This window comes from Panthera tigris, chromosome C2 (assembly GCF_018350195.1).
Source record: "Panthera tigris isolate Pti1 chromosome C2, P.tigris_Pti1_mat1.1, whole genome shotgun sequence".
NCBI classification, from domain to species: Eukaryota; Metazoa; Chordata; class Mammalia; order Carnivora; family Felidae; genus Panthera; species Panthera tigris.
Window position 1 is genome coordinate 22,609,657 of NC_056668.1, and position 25,422 is coordinate 22,635,078.

General features: G+C 34.8%; 1 protein-coding gene across 1 annotated transcript in view; it reads right to left on the bottom strand.

The window, feature by feature from the left end:
* NCAM2 (neural cell adhesion molecule 2) overlaps positions 1 to 25,422 on the bottom strand; it is a 223,505-nt gene that overhangs the window by 119,345 nt on the left and 78,738 nt on the right. The window contains exon 9 of the mRNA XM_007075055.3: positions 14,292 to 14,442. Within this exon, the coding sequence (XP_007075117.1) occupies positions 14,292 to 14,442 (151 nt within the window). The remainder of the gene's footprint in view (positions 1 to 14,291; positions 14,443 to 25,422) is intronic.

Sequence of the window (25,422 nt, forward strand, 5' to 3'; positions counted from 1 at the left end):
TGTGCATTTGATTAGAATACTTTTTAATTTAAAGAGGTGATAAACTACCATCAAAATTTAATTAATTATACATAATATAGAAAAATATTTTCAGCCAAATTGAATAAAAGCAATTTGAGTTATGATTAGAAATGAATCATATGTGATATATTTTCAGAGCACTGCATCATGGTAAACAAAGTAAAAAATTATACAGCTTCTCCTAAAATAAAATTGACATGGATCTCCATCGTTAGTATTTTTTTTTCAGCTAAAAAATGTGCATTCCTTAATTGTGTTTACCCAAGGTCAATCTGCCCCCTAGCATATGATAGGCATTAAATAAATATAAAATTAATGAATGAATATGGCAATAATTATCAAATAGCTGGTACCATACTATTATGCACAAAATTTGTATTACAAATAATCAACAGTTTTATAATATTAATGGATTTAAGAAGTAGAGAAATTAAATGAAAATAATGTTGAAATAACACATTGTAAACCACAGTATAAATAAAAAATACCCATAGCAAAGATTTAATTAATGAAGCATTTTTTTGTTTACCTTTTATGTTTATTTTAAAACGTTTTATTGTCAATTTTATTAAATAGGTAACCAAGCTGCCTCTCAGTCACCTACAATTTTTATTCAGCCAAGTGAATAAATTAGTGAAAGTGCTTTTGATTTTGCTTTTCCAAAATAAAATTGTAAATTTACAGGAAAAGTTAAGATTTAAGGATATCTACTACATATAAATATATCTTTGGGATTTCCCAGAGAGTTTTTGGAAAATCATAAATATGTGTTTTCTTTTCTTTTCTTTATTTCTTTTTCCCCCCACTTTAGAAAAAGGGATATTAGAAATAATTGGCTTTGGTTTTGTGCATATTACATTAGAGTGGAAACGTTTCTACTCATTCTAGGAAATAATATTTCACTGTGCAAAACCAAACAATTTGAAATAAAATTTAAAACTAAATATGTACATATTCAAGTGAAATTATTATCTTGGTTTATGAGCCTATGATCTGGAATTTTATATATCTAATTTTTATTATTGTATAAAAATGTAAAATAACAATCTTTCCAAAAAATAATTAAAATGAGCAATCACAATGTGAAATGCTGCTCAAGGCGAGAAAAATGGTTAAATCAATTGTTAGCATTGATGACTCATGACTACTAGGAGCAAAAATTAATCACATTGAAGTTTGAGGAAATCACAGAAAAAAATAAAAGTATCTCAAAATAGAATACCTTTTATGGTATTAGGCTGACTACATTGGTAATTGTTCTTATAATCTTAGAAGACTTTTTATCAAGCCCAAGATAAATCAAAGGTTTCCTAAACAAACAGGATAATCACTGAATTACTTATATCTAACAAGTAATATTTGAAATCCTGCTACAGAGGAAGCATTTTAAGATACCAAGAGTGCTAAAAATATTTTAAAGAGTGAATTGCTCTTAACAAGCATCAGAGGGGCAGAAACAGTTTTTCTTATCAGCAATATGAGAGCACACAGGACATTTCACTCTGGATGACCCAAAACATATGAAATAAAGTGATCTATGTGAGTAAATATAGTAAGTCAAGTGAGTCACATAGGTTTTTGAAATGGTGTGGATGCAGAACCAGTATAATCTGGTCCTTCCTTTCTAGATCTTTAAAATATTGTGATGATACTACAGTTCTTTAAAATATTGTGATGATATTACATTTCTAAGAGGATTTTTTGTTTTTTCTTTGTTACTGCTCATTTGTATAGTCTCTATGACACATTTTTAATTACAATTGCATTAAATTATATGTTATTTTATGATACTTTCTATGCTGACCCATATAAGTAGATCCCATCTTCCTAAATATATTGCAATATTTGTATATCCCTTCAATCATTTTGCATTTGAAAAGCACTAATAATACACTATTTCTAATGTTATACAATAAATATCATTAACCTGAGTGATTATTATAAGGGTTGTTAAATGAAGATACAAAAATACCATTTACTTCTTTAACATCTTTAAAAAAATTATTGAAAATTATGTTGGTTTTTCTTATTCAATATGTGATGACACAAGCAAGTTTGAAGCAAATGAGAGAAAAATGTAAATAAACCTGTAATCAGGATTCACAAACCCGATTATTACTTTAAAATTATCTTGTACTCATGGGCATGTACTTCTGATATAGCTTATTTTATTTAGCAAATATTTGCTCCCGAAGCCCTCTCAATAGGAGCGCATTACCATACTGGAGTGATGATAGGCTTAGCCACATGACTTTTTGGATGTGACATGAGCTAGCACTTGAAATCAAGCTCCCATTCTGGGGTTTGTTCTCTTGTGCCTCTGCCATCACCATGAGGTGGCTTCCTCCCTGTAAGGGGTCACCTCTTCTGCCTGGTGACAAGTGTTACTGGACCCACAGCATGGAGTTAAGCATTGCTGCTTGACACAAGGCTCCCTACTGAAAGCCTGCCTATGTCAGCTGACTGCAGTTGAGCATGAGAACTCTTATTATATAGCGCTGCTGAGTTCGGAATGTTTATTATGTATGATTATGGTGGCGTTAGCTGCTGATGTATCTCACCGCAGTGCTCTATTTAGTTCTCATTGACTCTTTTCACTGTTTCTCATGTTATATATTTTGCTACTTTGTTTTGTTTATTATCTGTTTTCCCTTCTAGAATGTAAAGTTCACAAAGTCATTTTTGCTTGCTTAATTTGGTTCTCTATACCCAACACCTGGAAGAGTGTTTGGTTTGTAGGACATGCCTGATAAATACTGTTGAGTGAAAATATATGTAATTAAGATCCTAACCTCAGTATGCCTCAATTCGTAAAATAATGAATTTAGATCCATTTCTTCCTCTTCACAAATCAGGAAACTGAAGTTTCGATAATTTAAATAACCAATGTCTTAGTATTAGTTCCAGCAGGTTCATTAAAATTTAAGGACAGCCGCTAATACTACGACATTCAAATATTGTTTTAGTAAAGCCCAATATATTAGAAAACTACTATCTAGCTTAAATCATCACAAACAAAAGCTGGCTTAAGTCAGTAGATAGGTATCAACAATACATGGATAATATTAGGAAAAACTTGTCCTTGCCACTGCTCCACCGAAATTAAATGATAGAATTCCAAGGATTAAAGGATTTAATGATCACAGAGTTCTGGCTGGTTGAATTCGAGTTGTTTTACCTGCCTTTCTCAAGAATCAATACCATAAGTTTTGGTGGCCATGCTATTATGGGCTAAGGTATAAAGTAATAAATCCAACAGGGTAAATCTTCATCCTAGGGAAGAGGAGGAAAGTGGAGAAGCATTGTTATGAACTGATTGTTTGTGCTCTCCCCAATTCAAATGTTGCAACTCTGCTCCCCAATATAATGGTATTAGGAGGTGTGGCTTCGGGGAAATGATGAGGAGTAGATGAGGTCATAAGGGTGGAGTTCTCACAATGCGATCAGTACCCTGTAAGAGTCAGAAGACAGCATTGTTCCTGGGCTCTGTTCTCCATCCTATGAGGATAGAAATAGAAGCCAGCAATCTGCACCAGAACCCCACCATGTTGGTTCACTGACCTTGGACTTACAGCCTCCAGAGCCATGCACAATAAACTTCTGTTGTTTATAAACCACCCAATCTATGGCACTTTGTTATAGCAGCCTGTACCAACTAAAATTGTTTGTAAACAGTCTGCCACAAGGTCTTGTGGGCAGCTTCACTCTGTGAAGTTCTGCATTAGTTCCATCTGTGATATGGTCCTTTCTGTTAAATCCACAAAACTCACTGCTATGGACTGAATGTGTATCCTCCCTATGCCTCCCCAATTCATAGATTGAAGCCCTAGTCTTTAAAGACACAGTTTGGAGGTGGGCCCTTTGAGAAGTAATTCACAGATGAAATCATGAGAGTAGAATCCCATCACGGGATTAATGCCCTCAAATAAAGTGGAAGAGATAAGAGGTGTCTGTCTCTGTGTGCATATACCAAGGAGAGGCCATGTAAAGACATAACCAGAAAAAAAGCTCTCACCAATAACCTGGCCACTCTGGCATCCTGATCTTGGACTTCCAGATTCCAGAATGGTGAGAAAGAAATGCTTGTGTCTAAACCACTCAGTCTATGATATATTTATTTTTTATAGCAGCTCAAATTAAGACACTCACTTGCTAGTGAGAACTGTAATTCCTGGGGCAAAGTCTTCAATCCAAAGGAAGGACAGCAAGCTGTGACAAACTGGAGGTAGAGTTTGATACTTCTGGACAACTAAGTTAAGCAGGTGCCAAGAGGCAGTGATAAATCCAGTAGCTATACAATATGACTATTTTTATTTCTTTGTTTGAAATTTGTTTGTTCATTTCTAAGGTTTGTCCTCTCAAGGGTTGGATATTTCCTAAAATTCCTGAACAACTTTTCATTACCGCAATCTCTAAAGTACATTTGAACAATAAGATTTGATTTGAATCAAATGATACCTGTCAGAGAGAGATGAAATGTGATAAGACTAGAATAACTGATAGTAGCTTTATATAAGGAGCGTGGTATTTCAAATTTTCCCAAGGGGTACATGTTAAGTTTGGGTTAAAAAAAATACAGCTGAACAGTAAAAGGTTTTTCACCTTTTCCTCTTAATATTCTGTTCTTATCTCCTGCATATAGAGATAAGCTTTACATTTCTCTCAGACACTGTCCTTGAAATGATCATACTGGGTATAGCACTAGAACCAACTGATTTCTACAAATGAGCTTCGTTTTTAACCTCTATATTAAACTCAGTGTTATGGTGAGTGTAAAAGTTAAGGTCATAAGACAAGATTTCAATCACAGATATATGTGTGTGTCTACTGTGACTAAGAAGGTTTTCTAATTTCAAGGTGTTTATTAAGATAATTTTTAAATGTTAAAATCCTGGTCACATATTATCTACCTCATCCTGTACATGCAACAGATCAAGCTACTAGAATCACTGTTATCTTGAGAGACTGTAAAACGTAAGGAAAGAATTATCTGATAGAGCAAAGATTTATCAATTCTATGGAATACACGTAAATAGGGAAGTAACATGAGTCTGTTATAAGATTAAAGAATTAATGCTGTCATATCCTTAAAAGGTTTATGATATTGCTAACACTAATATACCACAAGAGAAAATGCGTGTAAAAATTGCTATTATGTCTGACAAGAGATAAAAGCAGGTACAAAGAGGTGGATGAGAAAAAACGTAAATGAAAAATTTAATACTTCTTAACATGCATTGTTATCATTTGTTAAATTAAATCTATCACATGAAAGAATTAAGTCTAATTAATAGGTAATATTCAATAGCCACAAAACTTAATGATATTCTATTTTTTACCAAATGTACTATGTAATCAGTGCTTATTCTATTAAACCACATATCACATGCCTGTTATCTCCTTTGATCTATAAATTGGAACTTTAGTTCAACCTATGTTTCTTAGTAAGGGTAATGCCTTTGAAATGTTGAAAGTGAGCTGGCAGGAACCCAAGAAATCTGTTAAAATAAAATATAAAAGAGGTTTTGAATTTTATATAAAGGAGGTCTAATCTCCTAAACACCTTAAGTTTAGTGTTATTACAGCAAATGTGGTTGGTATGAATAATAAAGGGCTTGATTCTTGTTGACTCACTCTTAGAAAGAGTATATGGTACCAGCTTGAATCAGGCAGTGAAGATTGTTCTGGTCGGTGGTTTATGACACTGTGTCATGCTTTTGTGTTTTCAAGGTTTCTATACTGTTTTGATTTAAAGATGCAGAATAAAAATATTCTTACCATTTATAACTTATAAATATTTATTTACAACAATAACTTCTCATGGCCTTGCATGTCAGGTTCTAAAAGTTTTCTTGCTAGTATAAATTAGCTACTAAGTAAAATATCTTATCTTATAACAACCCAGGCTTTAATTACCAAGAAATAAGCTTATTAGGTAGTTTTATTACTTATTATTGGTGCAATGCCCAATCAAAACTTCTACTAATATGAAAGCATACAGGATTTGTTACAATAGGGGTGTCATAAATGTAAGAAAAGTTCCAAATTTCATAATACAATTACACTACATTACAAAGATGACCATTGAAAAAGAAGAGTAGGCTGCCTAACTAAATTATGACCATGGTTATAATTTCCAAATGATGATTTAACATTCTACCTCAAAATAATGCTAACTGTAGACAAATGGTAACATTGTGGCATTTCCTCTATTTGTATATCAAGGGTAAAATCTAAACTTTAGCAATTAAGGAGATTAAGATTAATAATTATGCTAATTTCTACTTACATATAAATTCATCTTTCACTAGCATACTTACAGAACTTATCATAAAAGAGTTTTCCACCATCATTTTCATCAATTTTAAGCATTTTTCTTAAATGCTCTTAATTTCTTAAAAACTCTGAACATCTAACTCTAAACCTCAGATAAAGCTCTCCTATATCTTAATTTAAAATCTGAAATGATTTACAAATGGACAACTTAATACACTTTCCAGGATGATTAAGGTTTGCGTAGATAAATGAAATTGACTGAGCAGAAGATCAATATACTGAATGAGAAAATGGAAACTCAACTTTTTCTTAGGACTTTGCATTTTAAACAATCTTTGATCAGTGTAGTGTTTTATATGAGAACATAAAACAAATGAAATTTGGAAAAGAAAAGTGAAGGAAAGAAATGTACTAGAAACAACTGAAAACTGAAACTAAGACATTCATATCTCAATTCCAGAAACTAGGGATACCGAATATTTTTATAGTTTAAGGTTGTATGAAAAACAGAATATTTATAAATTTCTGTTTCCATAACGGCAGTATAAATCTGTGATTGTCCATCTCCCCTAAGGGTAATAACTAAAGGCTCTAGAGATGACACATTAAACAAAAAGACAAAAACAATCATAAAAACCACTACCTAAGGCTTCTGTAGAGTAAACAAAATCAAGGAGATTGTGGAAGGAAATTAAAATTAGTTTCCCACTTCCTTTTCACCATAGCTGAGGAGGTTCACCCTGATTCTGGAGCTAAAATCTGTCCAGAAGTACAGTGGTACCTTGGAAGAAGCCAATAGAAGTTGAATAGTGAGGGGGAATCCCAAATAGGGGTCACAGAAGGAGAGGCCATAATTCTGCATATGAAACCATAAATGCCTAAACCCTGAGCTTTGAATGCATGGAACAGGAACAAGCTTGAATTGCAAAGTCTTTAGGAAGTTAACTGAGATTTGAGTCACTGCTTACCGGAGGCAACACAGAATTTAGGAGTGAATGTCTGCTTAATATATTTTTTCCAGATGGTTGTCAAAAGACTTAGAGTCTGCACAACATAATATTTACAGTATCCAGGACTCAATCTAACATTTCTTTACGTTCAATGAACCAGGAACATATGATCAATTCTAAGGGAAAAGATAATTAACAAATGCATTTCAAGATGACCCAGATGTTGACTCTACCAGATTTTAGATTTATAGATATTGGAGTGGCTATTCTCATGATGCTCCATGAGATAAAGGAGAGCAGACATAATATGAATAAGAATTTTAAAAAATGTCAGCAGAGAAACAGAAAATATAAAACAGAACAAAATTAGAAATTTAGGAAAAAATTAATATCTTAACTCACTGATTGGGCTCAGGAACAGAAAGGAGATGGTGAAATAAAGATCAGTTAATTTAAAGAGAAAACAGGAAAAATGATCTAATCTAAAGAACAGTGAATAGTTAAATACGTAAAGCTGAAGGACTATAACATCAGAAAGAAACTTGGATATTTAAGGGTGAAGAAAGAGCAAAATGGCTAAGTAAATGAAAGTATTTTATTTTCTCTTCAGTTCCTAAAAATATTTATGACTCTTTAAAACAAAACTTACCATAATTTATGCTGAGATTTCAATGAATGTAGAAGTAACATATATGAAATCAGCAATAAAAAGCTCACTGGTGGGCAGGTGTAAAAGGATCGATATGGTTGCAGTTTCTCTATTTAACATAAGGTGTCAAAATATTAACTCTAGGTAGACAGTGAAATGTTAGGTTTTTGTATTATAATTCCTAGAGGATCACTTAAACAAAAACAAAAAAACATATGTTGCCAACATACAAATTAAAATATCAAAATCTCATATAATTCAAAATAATGCAGAAAAATTGAACAGAATGTGAAAATAACAGAGGGAAAAAGCAGAAAACAAAATTGTACACCTAAATGAAACTGTATCAATAACAGTATTAAAGTTAATAGTCTGAAGCATGAACTATGGCAAACTATGAACCATGGACAAAACGTAGTCCAAGGACCTCATATATGTATTCTTACAGTTAAGAATGGTTTTTACATTTTTAATTATTTGTAAGAAAGAAATGCACAAGCCTTTAAGATAGTTTGCAAGTACCACTTAAGGCTCAGGAAAATCTGAAATATTTATTACCTGGCCCATTTATTGCTCATCCTTACTTTAAATATTCTAATATAAGGTAGAGATTGACACAAAGAATGAAAAAGCAATATTCGGTCATATGCTGCCTAAAAAGGCACATTTTTATTTCATATAAAAATATAAGTAGATGGAAAGTAAGCAAATGAAAACGGGTGTACAAGCAGTAAGCCAAGGAAGGTATGAGTAGTTATGTGCATATTAGGTAAAATACATCAAGTCAAATGATTAGTGGAGAAAGTCAAAGAAAGAATTAATGAGGAAGACATATGTGGGAGAGAAAATAATGACCTATCCCCCAAAGATATTCACGTCATAATCTGCGGAACCTGTAAGCACGTTACACCAGGAACTTTGTTTCCAACAGGAACTTTGCAGCTGCAATTAAGTTAAAGATGTTGCATTGAGAAGAATATCCTAGATTATCCAATGTGGGTCTCATGTAATGGCAGGAAATTCAGAGACAGAGAAGATGTGAGAAAAGAAGCAGAATTAGAGTGGGGTGATGTGAGAGAGACTCCATCTGCCATTGCTGGCTTTAGAGATGGAAGAGGACCAAGAGCCAACAAATGTGGGCAGATTCTAGAAGCTGAAAGGGACAAGAAAACAATCCCCACAAAGGAACACAGCCCTACTGACTTTTCATTGCAGTGAAAATCATTTTGAACCTCCGACTTCCAGAACTGAAGGGTAACGTATTTGTGTTGCTTATAGCAATTAAGTTTGTGGTCACTGGTTATAGAAGAAATAGAAAACTAAAACAATATACAAACTGTACATGTGCACAGCCTCACTGAGCCTAAAGATACATGACACAAAAATCAACAGGAGGAAAGTGAGAGAGAAAAGTTCACAGTCATGGTAGAGGATTTTAACACCTCTCATTCTCATAAAACAGCTATACAAAGAAAGTCAATAAAGACATAGAAGATTTAAATTTTTTTTTTTCAACGTTTTTTATTTATTTTTGGGACAGAGAGAGACAGAGCATGAACGGGGGAGGGGCAGAGAGAGAGGGAGACGCAGAATCGGAAACAGGCTCCAGGCTCCGAGCCATCAGCCCAGAGCCCGACGCGGGGCTCGAACTCACAGACCGCGAGATCTTGACCTGGCTGAAGTCGGACGCTTAACCGACTGCGCCACCCAGGCGCCCCAAAGACATAGAAGATTTAAATAAGACTATCACCTACCTCCATCTGATGGGTATTTCTAACACACAGCATTCTATGACTGCAGAATACATGTGCTTTCCATACACACTGTGTAGTTACCAAAATAGATCATATGCTGGGACATAAAACAAATCTCAATAAATAAAAAATAATAACAATCATATAAGGGGGTAATTTTAAACAGAATTGAATGAAGAAATAAATAACAGCAAGAAATCTAGGAAAATACTAAATATCTGGAGATTAAATAAACACTTATAAATAACTATGGACTAATGATAAAATCACAAGAAGAATTAGGAAATATTTTCAACTAATGACAAGAAAAACACAACATATCGTAATTTGCAGGTTGCGCTGAAGTATTATTTAGTGAAAAATTTAGAGTTTTATATGGTTATATTAGAAAATAAGAAATATCTGAAGTAAATGACCTAATATTCCACTTTAAGAATCTATGGCCAAAAGCCAAAGCAAGACCAAAGTATATAGAATGGAAATAAAATGTAAATCAACAAACTAGAAAATAGATTTATGATAAAGAATATAAATTGATAAAGCCCCAAACTAATATTTTGTAAAATCAACAATATTGGCAAATCCTTAGCTAAGATAAAGAAAGTCTTTTCAATAAAGAGTGCTGAATCATTTGGATGTAGGCATGAAAAAAAAATATATGTTGACTCCACAAAAAGAATCCAAAATAGATCATATATTTTAATGCAAAATGTAAAGCAATATAACAATAAAAAGAAAGCCTAGACATAAGTCTCTGGGGCCTTAGGTTAGGTAATGATTTCCTAGATGGAACATGAATTATATTACACATGAGTCAAATTTGATAAGTTGGACTTGAGCAAAGTTAAAACCTTTTGCTTTTCAAAGAAACATATTTATTCCAGAAAAAAGAAGAAATATGTCCACATGATGTTCAAAAATGTTCACAAAGGCTTTTCATAATCGCCTCAAATTGAAAACAACCAAATACTCATCAACAGGTGACTAAATACATACACTCTGTTTCAGTCATACAATGCAAAGACAGGAACAACTTATAAATTTTTGCATCACATGTGTACCAATGCATACTGACTGAAAGTGTTTAGTAAAAAGTTAAAATTAACATAATATTGTATGATTCCATATATAAAAAGTTCTGGAAGTGTCTCTAAATTATGATAGAAAGTAGATTTACAGTTGCCTGGGGAAGAGAATGGAAGGGCAAATACATTACAAAGGAGTTTGAGAAAACTCTTGGGGGTGATGTAAATGTTTGTTTAGGTTATTGTGATAGATTTGAGGGCACATACATATGTCAAAACTGATCACATTTTGCCTTTTATATATTGGCGTTGTACTACAGTTCAACTCTATTTCAATAAAATTGTCCACAGAGGATATATATATATTTTTAATTATTTCCACTAAAGAAGAATAAAATTAAACACTCAAAATTGTTTTAAAAAGCAAAAAATGAGGACGTGCTCTAAGAGCTATCAAAGTCAGTTTCAACAAAACGAAATAAAAATTACCTTAAAGGAATGATTTAAGAGTTGAAAAAAACTATTTTATTATTTTTAAAATAGATTTACCTAGCCAGCTTCTCATCAACAAGATAGGAACCACAACCTCAAGGAATGTTCAAAGAATTGTCAAAACATTCTTTTACATAGCAAGGTTTTTTTTATCCTATCTAAATAAGAGATACTATATAGTTCGCTCATAAGCTGTATTCTGAACATTTACTTCAGAAAAATGAAACAGGCTGACCAATGTCTAAAACTTTAAAGCAAAGAGGTAATACATCTGTGACCAAAAGCAACTTGTACTTTATTACATCAGTGGTTGAAAACCAGAGTATTTGGGGTTTATTTTTTTGTATTAACATATTTATTTTCGGGGCGCCTGGGTGGCTCAGTCGGTTAAGCCTCTGACTTCAGCTCAGGTCACGATCTCGCAGTCTGTGAGTTCGAGCCCCGCGCTGGGCTGATGGCTCAGAGCCTGGAGCCTGCTTCCGATTCTGTGTCTCCCTCTCTCTCTGCCCCTCCCCCATTCATGCTCTGTCTCTCTCTGTCTCAAAAATAAATAAACTTAAAAAAAATAAAAAAATAAAAAAAATAAAATATTTATTTTCTTAAAAGGTCACAAGAACATACAATTCATACTGCAGTTCACAATCATTTGTGTATATCCCATTATTCTCTACCTAGTTGAAATCAGTAATAACTAAAAATCTCACATCATTATATACTAGTGTTTCACATTATCTTGATATTTTTCTCCATCTATCACTTTAAAATTTGAATTTAAGTTGAGGTTTGATTTAAATCTGTCAACCCCAGTGTTCTAATAAAGCGTGAGTTCCATTTTATTCATTTTGTGTCCATAATCACTCAGTACTGATTCCGAATCTTAAAAGAGCTTAATGAAAAGAACCAAGGTTTGACCCAGTATGGCTTTTTAAAATTCTTTTCAATGAGGTTTTAAAATATAGACACTGAAATTATAGGTCTTAATTTAACTTTTAATTTATTTCATACTGAACACGTATGTAGGCATGCATGGAGGACGACGAGGAAGCTACAGGGAACCTTTGAGGGATGTGGGTATGCTTGAGTCAAAGCATTTTTAAATGGTTGAGTATAACAAAGCCCCAAGAATCTCTTCCTTCAACCTTCTTATTTGACATAAATGGTAACTGAGGTTCCAGAAATGCAGGTCACACAATTAATCAGCACCAATCTTAGTGCTGGTATGTTAACCTGATACTGTCTATATGAGCCAGTCTGCCTTACCCTGTTTTGGAAATATCAACGATATTCTTTTCTCATGAGCTCCACTTTTCTGGGCACTTAGAGCAGTGATTTCGTAATAATTCTGTGATCTGTCAAAAAAGCTTTTAAATATTTACAAAACGCAAAACAAAAAGTCTTATATATTAAGTCTTCTTAAGAGAATATGATGCTTATCACTTTTTTTAGGACAATGGGAAGGGGCTGGAAGTATTCTACAAACTTCCTCTCTAAACTGGTTGGGCAGTTCTAATACAAAACATGCTTCAGCACTCTTAAATTTTTGCTTATGTTGGTCCACATTAGAGAAAAGGAAAAAAATAATAAAGTAAACTTTGGTTTAAAATACATATTTTGAATTACAAAATATAAACAGACATGTTGAAAGTTGGAGAAATGTTTATAATTTGTTACAAGTGTTGTTGACATGAAAAAGATATATATATGTATACACAAAATAATGGGAAAATACCAGAAAACAGTATTATAAAAGAAAGCTAAATAAGTTATCAGCATCACTTCTTCCTTTGTGTCCTGAATAATATCATGGCTTTTTTGTTTGTTTGTTTCTTTTTTTAAGATGTATGATAGTAATAAAATGACTTTCTTGGAGGTTCCCTAACTTAAGCAATGAAGTCAGTGATTTGTGATAGAATTACTTAATATCCTTCATAATTTTTTAGAATTATTTAATTGGCCTTTCCATGAATTTCTTAATAAGAACATTTATGAAAATAATATGGATTATTTGTGCTTGTTCTTGAGAAAATATTTGCTTTCAAAAGACATTCTCAATAAGAAAATACACCTTATTTCACAGTTACCCCCATATTCTGTCAGTATTAATGTACTATAAATTACTCAATAGAAATGTGTTATCAATAAGAGCATCTTGGGGCACTTGGGTGGCTCAGTCGGTTAAGCATGTGACTCTTGGTTTTGACTTGATCATGATCTCACAGTCCGTGAGTTCAAGCCCAGCATTGGGCTTTGTGCTGACAGCGTAGAACCTGCTTGGGATTCTCTGTCTCCCCCTTTCTCTCTGCCCCTTCCCTGATCTCTTTCTCTCTGAAGATAAATTAACATTAAAACACACACACACACACACACACACACACACACACACACAAGTTCATTTAAAAGGAGCATCTTATACATTCCCACTAAGACAGCTATGTCTTCAACATCAGAAAACCTCCAAAATTGATGATTTATTGAAAATAATATTAAAACTCTTTCTTTTTTATGAACATATATATGAAATTATTCTAAAATCCCATGCAATGACCTAAGGTGGATTGAGCATTCGCATTAGCCCTCATAATCCCCAAATCACACAAAATTATGAAAACCCTTGTATTTATTTAACAACTCTCCTTGTCATCGTTTGCACTTCCAGACAATAAACATTACTTCGATAAAATGTAAGTACTGATGCATTCAATCATTTTGAAAACACTATTTTTGTATCTTAGGAGGATGCAAAATATCTCAACAAAATAACCACATATGTGAAACACAGGACCATCAATCTTAGAACTCTAAGGAGATACTGACAACCACTGAAAACTAATGCAGTTTAATGTATATTGTGTTTGGGTTAAAGGCTGCAAAAAAAGTAAAAATGAAAATCACAGTTTTCAGAATAAGCAGTATGGAAAAGCATTCAACGCACGGCACTGCGAAATGTCCCACAGCATCCACTAGATGTCTCTAATAACTGACTGAGTGGCCGCATTTGTTCCAGAGCTTGCGTTAAATAGTGAAATCATGAATTACACATGTATTTTGATTTTCCTACTCAAATTCATACTTTCTAAAGCAGAAAAAGCTGTTTCAATAAACATACAAAAAGAAAATAACTTACATTCAATATCAAGGTACATGCTCTTTTGGTGCCCTCCAATCCTACTTGCGGCTTCACAGTCATATCTCCCTGAATCTGACAACTTCACATCTTTAATGTGCAGTGATGAGCTTCCATGCTGCCCTTTGACTTCGATACGGCCGTCTGGGCTCTGTTTGCATCGATTCAGGAAAAAGAAAGATTTTACGCTTGGTTCGTGCAAAATGATGACCAAACATAGGGCGTTTATCACACATATAATAAATGAAAACAGAAAGTCTTACCTGCATTAAGGATTTTTAAAGTCATGTTTCTGTATTTATGATTTACTGCTTTTAGCTTTTCCATTTTTACCTGCCCATTTGCTCATAGGGAACCTGACATGTAGTAAAAACTTAAACACGTGTTTTATCAACCTCCTTTATATAATGTGCTCTTTGCTTTTTCAAAACCTTACATGTTCTTCTAGGAAGGGCTTTGTTGGCTTCCAATTATGCTCCTTGCAAACATAGCAAAACAACAATGCCTATTCAATTCTGGCTAAAACTCACCAGTCAAAATGATATTCTTGTTTTCACCTTAGTTCCCTATTTCACCATGTAAAGGCAATGTATCAAGATGTATGACAACTGAAGCCCAAGAGGAATTTATAGTTATTGTTGAATGAATGAAACAGTACTGTTCATAAGCCTAATTAGCACTGTACCTATCACAGGTAAATTATTAAAAACAGCACTACGAAAGTCACTCTTAGAAAGTCAATGGAAACAGCATAAAAATGATTAATCATGTACTCCACGAATATTGATTCAAATCAAGGAATTGCTCATAATCCAATAGTTTATAGATTATATTTCAAATAAGAATTCTTGTGTGCAACCTAATGGGTAGAACTACAATTATTTTCTTAAATCACTTAAATGCCTTTATGGCACACATGTTAAAACACAGATAATTTACTCACTGAATTTTACTTTCTACAATCAGGAAATATAGTAAAATTTGTCATTTTATAATTCATTTGAAACATGTATTTACTATTATTGAAATGATTATTTTCAACGTCTGAGGTTTTAGTGACTCAATAAACACTGCATGCCACACATTTATTTTGAAATATGTAAGTTATTATGTAATAACATAATGGTTGTTTAATTTTCTATGTAACTGAAATTGAAATAAATTTCAATACATGTGTGCACTTTGTATTATTAAAACTTGGTGTTTATTTTCTTGTATTCATATCAACAGACTATTTTAAAGCTCTTTTTCAAACATGAAATTGCTTGGGACACAATACAACCATTTTTTGCTTTCTACTTTTATATAGGAATGTAATTACTACACAATCATATCAGTCACTCATAATTTATTTACTATCATTATCATAAAAATGGTCTTCAAAAACAAAGAAACAAAAACATGCTGGGAATGTATTATGCAACTTAGATCAGGATTTCTAGGCCAAAAACATGTTCTCCAACTTTCAAGAATTGCTAAAAAATAGTAAGGTGAGGTTTTCAAGCAGAAGGCATTCTCTTCTGCCAATATTTAAGATGTTTGGCTGCCAACCCAATTACTTACTTGAGAGAAAAGGAAAAAAAATGCAGAAACTCACAAAAGTTAAAATTGGAATGAGTAAACTCAAAAGCAGAGTGGCCAATTTGTTATACAAAGTAAGTAACTACTTTTCAGTCACTAAGTGGGTATTCCGAGTTCTTTATCTTACTGCACTTCTATTTATCATTGGATCTCACTGAACTATCCTTCCTTCCTTATGTGCAGACTTCCTTTGGCTTTCAGGACACCCACGCTCTCCTATTTTTTCTCCCAGTGTCATTTCTCTGTCTACTTTTTAATCTGGGTTGCAGCTTCCTCTCTCTCTGGAGGCCCCTGTACTCTGTCCTAGACAGTCTCATCCTCTCCCTTACACTTGCGATCATTAGTCACCCTTCTCCATCCAGAAACTCTTTTTCTCTGGAGAGTTACAGGACCAGATACCTCTCCTTCAGGGCCTTCTTGTTTCATGTGTTTCTCCAACCAGCACGAACAAATGTGAGCCATCACTCCATCACCCAGAATAACTTCTTCTACCCTTCTTGTCTTCCCTTCCATGACTGATACTAATTCTTCCCCATGTCCCATGCTTGACTGTGTCTTCAGTCTTGGATCAGTTTCTGAGCCTTTATCTATTTATATTTTAAATGATGACAATGATTTATCATCTTGCTCAATATTATCATTTTCAATGTCTAGCAACCGTGTTTCCATAGACCTCTCTGCTCTCTGCTTCTACTATCTGGAACCTTGGCTGTGCTGCTGCGTTGGACGGATGCTCACGCGCATCTCTGGATTTCAAGAGAACAATCACACTCAGGGTGAATGTGACCGAAAAAGATTCCCCGACTCTGCAAAAGCCATCAGCATTATGTTATTTCCCATGTTTCTCTAGCAAAATCTCATTGCAGATGCAGAAATTCTTGTGTAGCTAAGAATACGTTTTTTAAAAAGCAAACTTTTAATTCTCATACCAACTTCATGAAGGTTTCACATCTGCTGCGCTCTATGATCGTGAATAACATTGTGCTGATACCTAAATAAACTCCCAGTGTCTCAACCTGACATTTCAGTACTTCCATATGACATCACCTTTCTAAGACATCACTTTTTTGACTAAGCACACTTTACAATTTGGATACCACTAATTTGGATTCCAATTAATGTGAATTACATGTACTGTTATTTCCATAAGCACTCTCCACAGACCTGTTTCAACCTTTCCCTCTTTATCTCTTCCATATTTACATGGCAGGATTCTCCCACATTCTTTTAATTTCCTGGAAAAATATAAATTTATATTCAAAATAGTCCCTGGTTGACTATTTTAAATAATTATTAAATGTGGTAGAACATGCCAATATAGTAATTGCTTATAATTACTACTTTGAACTCTGTGCATTTCTTAGGACACACTACTTTTCTAATCTTACTGAAACTTCGGGATTCATCCTGTAGGGTGATATTATAGTTGAACAAAGGTGAGAACATTTTTATTTTTATGGTACTTTATGTTAAAGTCACCTGGACTAGTACCAAGGACAGGACCATTATGTTCTAATATCTTATAAGGTAAATTAAGTTATAGTGAAAACGTAAATGTGGTTGAGTAAAGGAAATATATTCCTCCAGCTATTATTTAGTATTATTATTATTTACTATGGATTAACAACTTGCACTTATTATCTTTATTAATGTGATAAAATAGCTTATTAATGATACAAAACAAATTCTTCATTTTTCTATTAGGAAAAATACTGTTCTTTCACAGAATTGAAAGGCAAATATATCTCCTTTGAAAATAAACATGTGCTTTTGTTATTTCCTGTTGTAAATGATATGGTTTTGACTTGCAAAAAACTACTGGTGTTTGTAAAATTAGTATGAGATTAGTAAAGATGCGGAGATTGAAAAGTTATTTTCAATGTATCTGAAGTTATTAACAGAAATTCGGGAAGAACAGAATTTCTTTGGGAAGGTATGTGATTCCCCGGGAAATCATAAGTCACTTTCAGACTTGACATTGGCTCTATAATAATTACAATATCCATTTGTCTCAAATACTTATACTAGAAGACCAAAGTCATTCCTTCTCATATCTAACATTTCAAAGGACATCTTTCTCTTTGTGTCACAAAAAGGCATTACACATTTCTGAAAGAAAATTAATTTATATCTTGGCTTTGATTCACCACCTACTGAAGATTCATTTAAGACATCTGATATTTGACTGAGACAGGTTAATGGGCATATTAGCTGTCCGTCTAGTATTTTCAGGTTCTATCATTGCATTAAGTAAGATGATTGGAAAGTAAAGTGCCTGACTATACATTATTATTCCAATCCTTTTTAGAAAGGCACTCTTTGAAATTTGATTTAATGTTATATTCTTTGCCTTTCCAGAAGGTCAGTTTAAGAATTGCTTATTTGAAGAGTATTTCAATATTTTTATAAAATGTTTATTGATAGAGTTTACTGTCCTTTGAAGAATCACTTAATGAAAAATCATTGTGATAACTACCTTCTGGAGTTTAATTCCAACACAAATATTTTGTTGTCAATTTTAATTGTTGGACATTTGAAATTATAGAATGTATCCTGTTTATTAGTTGTTTTTGTAACCTCACCTGACTAGACATCTATTGCCAAGTTTAGAACCCAATTGTAGTACATAACACATTTGAGTTGCCTGTATTCCCAATCTTCCTTCTTCTTTATACTGATGTCTTTGACAATTTTTAGAGTCACTGACCCCTTTGGCCTTTTGTGAGATTTGTGAATCATGTCACTTAGCTATTCAGCAATTGTTTTCTGGTGCAATTATTCTACAAGATGCACTTAGGCACTGGGGATACATGCTGAGCAAAACTGAACAATTTTTACCCTTTGGGAAATTAAAGTACAACAAGTATCCATTTTTAAAAATAATGCAAATAGGGACGCCTGGGTGACTCAGCTGGTTAAACGTCCGACTTTGACTCAGGTCATGATCTCGTGGTCCGTGAGTTCAAGCCCATTGTTGGGCTCTGTGCTGTCAGCTTAGAGCCTGGAGCCTGCTTTAGATTCTGTCCCTCTCTCTACCCCACTTGGATTCTTTCTGTCTGTCTGTCTCTCTCTCTCTCAAATAAATAAACATTTAAAAATAATAATAATACAAATAAACTGAAAGGTTCCAGGTAGGAACACCCAAGTTTTATCTTGGGTTGAGTAAATGGAGGGGTAGGGTAGAGTCACAGGCATGTTCCTTGATAAAACGAAAGTGTGGACTATGAACTGTAAATAGTGAAAGAGGAACAGCTTTGCAGACATAAGTCCACGCCTGCGCCCCCAGAAAGCATATGAAGGAACTGAGAGAAGCCAGCAAGCACAAAGGAGAGTGTTATGGGCACATGCGATCTCCTCATGTTGGACAAGCAGAGACAGCATATATAACCCAAGACAAATGTAGACATAGAGAAAACATGTACCCCTTTATTATACATTCTGTTTGCCTTTTCATAATGGCATTATATCTCTGCTGACTATAAATTAAGCTCAACTTCAAATACTTACAGGTAATGTCAAAGCATGACTACTAATTATATAAACAAGAAAACACTTTCCAAAGGTTACTGGCATTAATTTACTCAAACTCATCTCCTAAAATTGTGTTAACATTGTGTTCAGTTGAACAGTTTGTGTAAAGAATTTTAAACAGAAAGATTCTCTTCCCTCTTTATAAGATCCTTATACTTGCTCTTAGCATTAATTTCTCTTTCCTTCGGGTTTGTTCCCAGCTTCCTAATTTTCTTCCTATTTTGGTTTCATAAACAACTTTTGTACAATTAACCTTCTTCCTAGCATTGCAAATTCATGTAAGGAAGAGTAATGTGTACAGTGTAACTACTTAAAAAAAATTAAAGTTTATATATTTATTTTAAGAGAGACAGAGACACTTTGAGCAGGGAGTGGGGAAGGGGAAGATAGAGAAGGAGACAGACGGACGATCCCAACCAGACTCGGCACTGTGAACATGGAGCCAGACGTGAGGCTCTGAACTCACAAACCAAGAGTCGATGCTTAACTGACTGAGCCACCCAGGCGCCCCTATACAGTATAACTCCTTAACTTGCATAGTTTTTCACGAGGTTCTAGTGCCCTTCTCTTCTCTTTGCATATAGAATCAATAATTTATTCAGCAAACAGAAACTTAATATAACAATGATAGCAGGTAACAAATAGAGTAAATGGTAGTTAGATGTTATTTTCAATGTTTTACATTTATTAGTTCACTTAATCCCTATTATAAGATTTGGACTAAAATTATCCTCACTTTAAAGATGAGAAATTGAGGAAACAATACATTAAATACCCAGTTTCCAAACAGTTTACAAATGATAATGACTGAATATCGAGGCTGTCTGGCCCTGGAGCTCATGTTTGGAATTATTCCCTCTATGGCCCATCACCTGAGCCATAACTATGTAGTTGAAGTACACGTCTTACGAAGGCTGAGTAACAGGCACTATGCTGGTTTCTGAGGATAGAAAAATAGATCAGAAAGGCAAAGCCTTTAGTCTAATAGGTCAAAGGCTTAGACGAAAAAATGGCAAACCATAATACATGCTGGTATAGATGAAATACAGGAAGACACATAATACAGTCTACAGTGGTGGGGAACACCTCTTGTAGGTATCTCTGTCTAAACTGAGACCTGAAGGATAAGTAATAATGATAAGACAGGCACCAGACTGGCTACATAATTTGCAGGGCCTACTGCAAAATCAAATGTGGGGTTTCTTATCCAAAAATTATCATGGATTTCAAGGCAAACACAGCAATATATGGAAGCAAATATAGGGCCCTTTTGAATGTCAGGCTCTACGCAATTATGCACATCATACATTCATGAAGTCAGCTCTGGCCAAGCAACAAAGAGGGAAAGGTAGGAAGGAAATGGGAACCAACAGACCTGAACTAGAAGGGAAACTGAATCATTCAAAAAGATGACAGAAGCTCACTAGAACTGTAATATTCAATATAAAGCGGAGAGGGATAGGACACAAAGTGTCTGGAGAGGGACAAGGTTGCCATAACAAGCCCCAGAAGTCAAGGGAAGATCACTGAAAACATGAAAAGATGCTCAAATTCATTAGCTACCATGAAAATGTAAATCAAAACCACAATACCACGTCACACCCTCGGGGCTGGCTGTAATAAAAAAGACGGATAATAGTGTTGGCGAAGCTATGGACAAATTGGCACTTTCATGCACTGCTGGTGGGTGAGAATGTAAAAAATGGAGCAGGTGCTCTGGATAAAAAGTCTAACAGTTACCCAGAATGTTAAACATAGAGTTCTCGTATGACTCAGCAATTACATTCCCAAGAGAATTAAAGATAGATGTCCACAATAAAACCTTATACATGAACATCCATAACAGAATTATTAATAAAACCAAAAAGTTAAAGCAACACACTTGGTTGTTTAGGTCTTTTATCTCTGCAGTAAGCGACTCCCTGGTGTCTTCTTTGCTTTTCTCAACCCCAACTAGTGTCCTTTTGTTTCATGTTTTAAATTCTGGATCAGGCATATTACTTATATAAGTTTCTATTAAATCCCTGGCCATTAACTTTTCTTATTCTTTCTTTTGGGATGAATTCCTCTATCTTGGTATTTTGTCTAGGTCTTCGTCTTCTTCTGTGTGTTAGGAAAGCCTGTTATGCTTCCTGCTGCTGAGAGTAATGGCTTTGTTAAGAAGAGGTGATATCCTCTCCAGAGCCCAGTGCTTCAGGAAGTGTCTTTTGTGTCTTCTCTGTGCAGTCTGCTGTGTGTTTTGGCTGCTCTTTCCCTCAGGTCAGTCCTCTGCAAGTTTCTCCTTTCCTGCAGTGGGGAGTGTATGGACCTTGGACAGAGTGTGGTGACTTTTAACTAGATGTGCTCTGGTCCGCTTGATAAAAGACACCTGGTTCAGTCGACATGATGTGTGAGGGGAGACGGGGGTGCTTGTGCTGGTCTTCTAGGGGAGAGGTCCACTACTCTGGTTCTCAGGCACACTTGCCCCAGAAAAACATCACCAGCAGAGTGCAGGGGATGGGCCTTGGTGTAAGCAGTTTAGGCCGCCAGTGTTGGTGCTGTGCTGCTATCTGAAGTTAGTTTATGCTGGGGGGCAAGGGACAAAAATGGCACCTGCTAGCTCTTTTGTCACTGGAGAGACAATGCCACCTCTCCCCAGTGTGCTCCAAGAAGAAGAAAATGTCTCTCCCAGTACTTCTCAGGGGATCCTCAGATCTCACTGTCTGTTCCCAGACTATCTTCCCCTCTTCTCCATAGGAGCACTGCAGTGCCCTTAGGCCTTCACATCGGCCACTCCACGGACCTCTGAAACCCCAGTATTTGAGTCCTGCTGGTTGTGAAAACTCTCTATAATTAGCCTGTCTCGTTTTCCCAGTCAACAGCTTTGGGGAAATGTTTTCCTTGTGTGATTCCCTGTGAAGTCCTCTCTCTCTCTCTCTCTCTCTCTCTCTCTCTCTCTCTCTCTCTCTCTCCTCTCTCTGTGACCAGGGCTCCCTCCACTCTTCAGCACCTATGATTCATTTCCCCCCTAAACCACATCTCTGCACCTAGCACCTTCCATGATGTGACTTCGTCTCTCCCTCTAGTTGTGCAGTTTGTTCTGTCAGTCCTCCAGGTCGATTTCTTGGCTATACAGAATGATTTGCTCTTTATCTAGGTGTATCAATGGATGAGGCAACCTAAGGGCCTCCTACTACTCTGCCATCTTAGCTTGTCCTAGCTAGGTACGTTTTAATTTGTGCCATCAGTCTGATAAAAATGACGTTGTTAAGTGTGTCGTGTTGTGTACTATGAGGATTCTCGTATCTGTGACAAAAAGTGGTCACTAGAGGGTAAACGCATTGCATTTTCTGGTGTTAAGTGTGGCATTAGTGACAATCTAAAATACTTGTTAGAGCTTCACTTTTATAATGGATAAAGAAGGGCTTGATTTACACTCTGACTTTAAACGATGACAACAACAAACACCATTTATGACATTATGGGAAGCACATTTATTCCTGACAGAAAAGAAACAAATGACGTGAGTCCTATGATTTCTCAAGCCTAACGTCTCAAGAGAGTTTCCAGGCTACAGCCAAGAGATGAACAGTCTGGTTGTTTCTCTGTGTTGAAGCGACAGCATTCTGAGTTTGAGTGATCCATGGTGCTAGAATTCATAGGGTGGGATATTAGAGAGGAGAGAGCTCTGTGGAGGAGAGAGAAATTCACACAGTCAGCTCCAGAGGTCTTCAGCACTTTTCCCAAGAGTCTGCAGCTGAGTACCAATAGGTGTATGTGTGGGAGGAGACTATTCACAGCCACAGAAAGAACCACTGGTATATTGAGCAATGTAGCTTTAGTAGTGTAGCCAAATTAGTCCTGAATTGAAGATTGCTTCCAACTCCCCTAGCAAAGTTCACGATTCTCAAAATAATAAAATTGTTTCCAAGGAATTTAACAGGGTCTCCGAGAAAAGACCAGACATATTTAAAAGAATAAAAAATGCTGCATTCAAAATGTCTGGCCTCCAAAAAATTATGATATGCAAGATGCATAAAAATAGAACTCATAGTAAGGAATAACAAATTAATCAATAGCAACAGATCCATGAATGACATAGAAGATGGGAGATAGGAACATTCACATTTGTGTTTTTTACATATACTGTATATACTGTATAAAAGACAGCATGAGCATAATGAGGAGAGACATGAAAGATATACAACAAATTAAGTAAAAATCTAAAGATTAAAAAATGTGTGAAGTGAAAAAGATATGGGATAAGCAGCAGATTAGATACTACAGAAGAAAAGATTGGTGAAATCAAAGAATATAATTTATTCAAATGAATATAGGCAGGAAGCAAACTAATATATATTCTTTGAGTAGTCTTGTCTTTTTTTTTTTTCCTGCAAGGCCTGACCAGAGAAGACTAAGGATGGGGTCTTTATTTATTTTATTATATAGAACAAAGAAAAAATGTTTCCCAAATATTTTTAGTTTCTTCATACTGCAGTGGAAAAAAAAATCCACTATAGAACATCTTGCAGGGATTTATATAAAGATGTACTAATTGGAAAACATAATGACTATAGTTAGCCCTTACTGAATATATAGACTTTATGTCTGGTATTTTGTAATCATTTCATCTAACATTATTATACTACTTCCTATTTCGTGTGGTGCTGCTTGCTTTTAAAACATCTTTTATTTGTCTATAGTTTGAACTAGATTGCCATACTTCTTAAGCTGGTTACAACACTGATGATAATAACATTTCTCATGTACCTAGAACTAAGCTTGCATAATCTTATGCATTTCTAACCAGGTGTGGGGAAAAGCAGCCAAGACTAAATGCCGTATACTACTCAACTTGTACTGTGATAACTCTAGCAAAACAAATGACATTGACATCTCAGTGGCTTTCCATTTAAAAACTTGGTGGATTTTTTTTTTAATTTTTTTTTTTAACGTTTATTTATTTTTGAGACAGAGAGAGACAGACATGAACGGGGGAGGGGCAGAGAGAGAGGGAGACACAGAATCGGAAGTAGGCTCCAGGCTCTGAGCCATCAGCCCAGAGCCCGACGCGGGGCTCGAACTCGCGGACCGCGAGATCATGACCTGAGCCGAAGTCGGACGCTTAACCGACTGAGCCACCCAGGCGCCCCGAAAACTTGGTGGATTTTTAAGTAGGTTGCAGCAGCACACCCTGGACTTGAATTTGGGTTCTGGTATACCAGAACTGTTGTTACAGTTCAGGAAATGGTCTAAAGGAACAGATCCATCTTGACCATGCTGTTTAAAATTTCCCATGGTAAGTGATGAACCACGGGAATCTACCCCCAAAACAAGAGCACACTGTACACACTGTATGCTAGCCAATTTGACAATAAATTGTATTAAAAAAAGAAAAAATAAAATTCCCTATGGTAAAATGTATGATTTAATTAAGAACAAAGACATAAAGAATAGCATAATGAAATCTCATGTGTCTATTGCTCACCTTTACCAGTTATTAATATTATGCTATTCCACTTCTAATATTTTTGATATTGTGCTTCATCTCTTTCCAATGGACTATCTTTGTGTGAGATAGCAGGACATTTTAAATTTCGGATTAAAAAAAAAAAAACATGGTACCAGATGGCCTATGACTTCTTCAAAACCTTGAAATCATGGAATTCAGGCTTACTAGCAATTACTCACATGACTTTCAGAGCAGTATGATTGAATAATACGATATCGGTGTTTACAGGATAAGTTCAATCATGTGGCAGACGTTATTGCAACACATCTGAGCATCTTGCAATAAATGCTGACTAACAAGGTTAGAGTATCACATGCCTCAATTTTTCACATGTCTTTTTTGTCTTCTCATGGTTGTGTGACTAAATTTTACCTCAGCAGAGATGTAAATTTTAGATGGGAATATCTTCTTGGCTTCTTTATTTCTTTTTGATATTTTTAATAATCAATTGTTCTTACATTTCTTATTTTCCATTATGAAGGATACGTGAACAAAATGGGAATTCAGAAATGATAGTGATCATCCTAT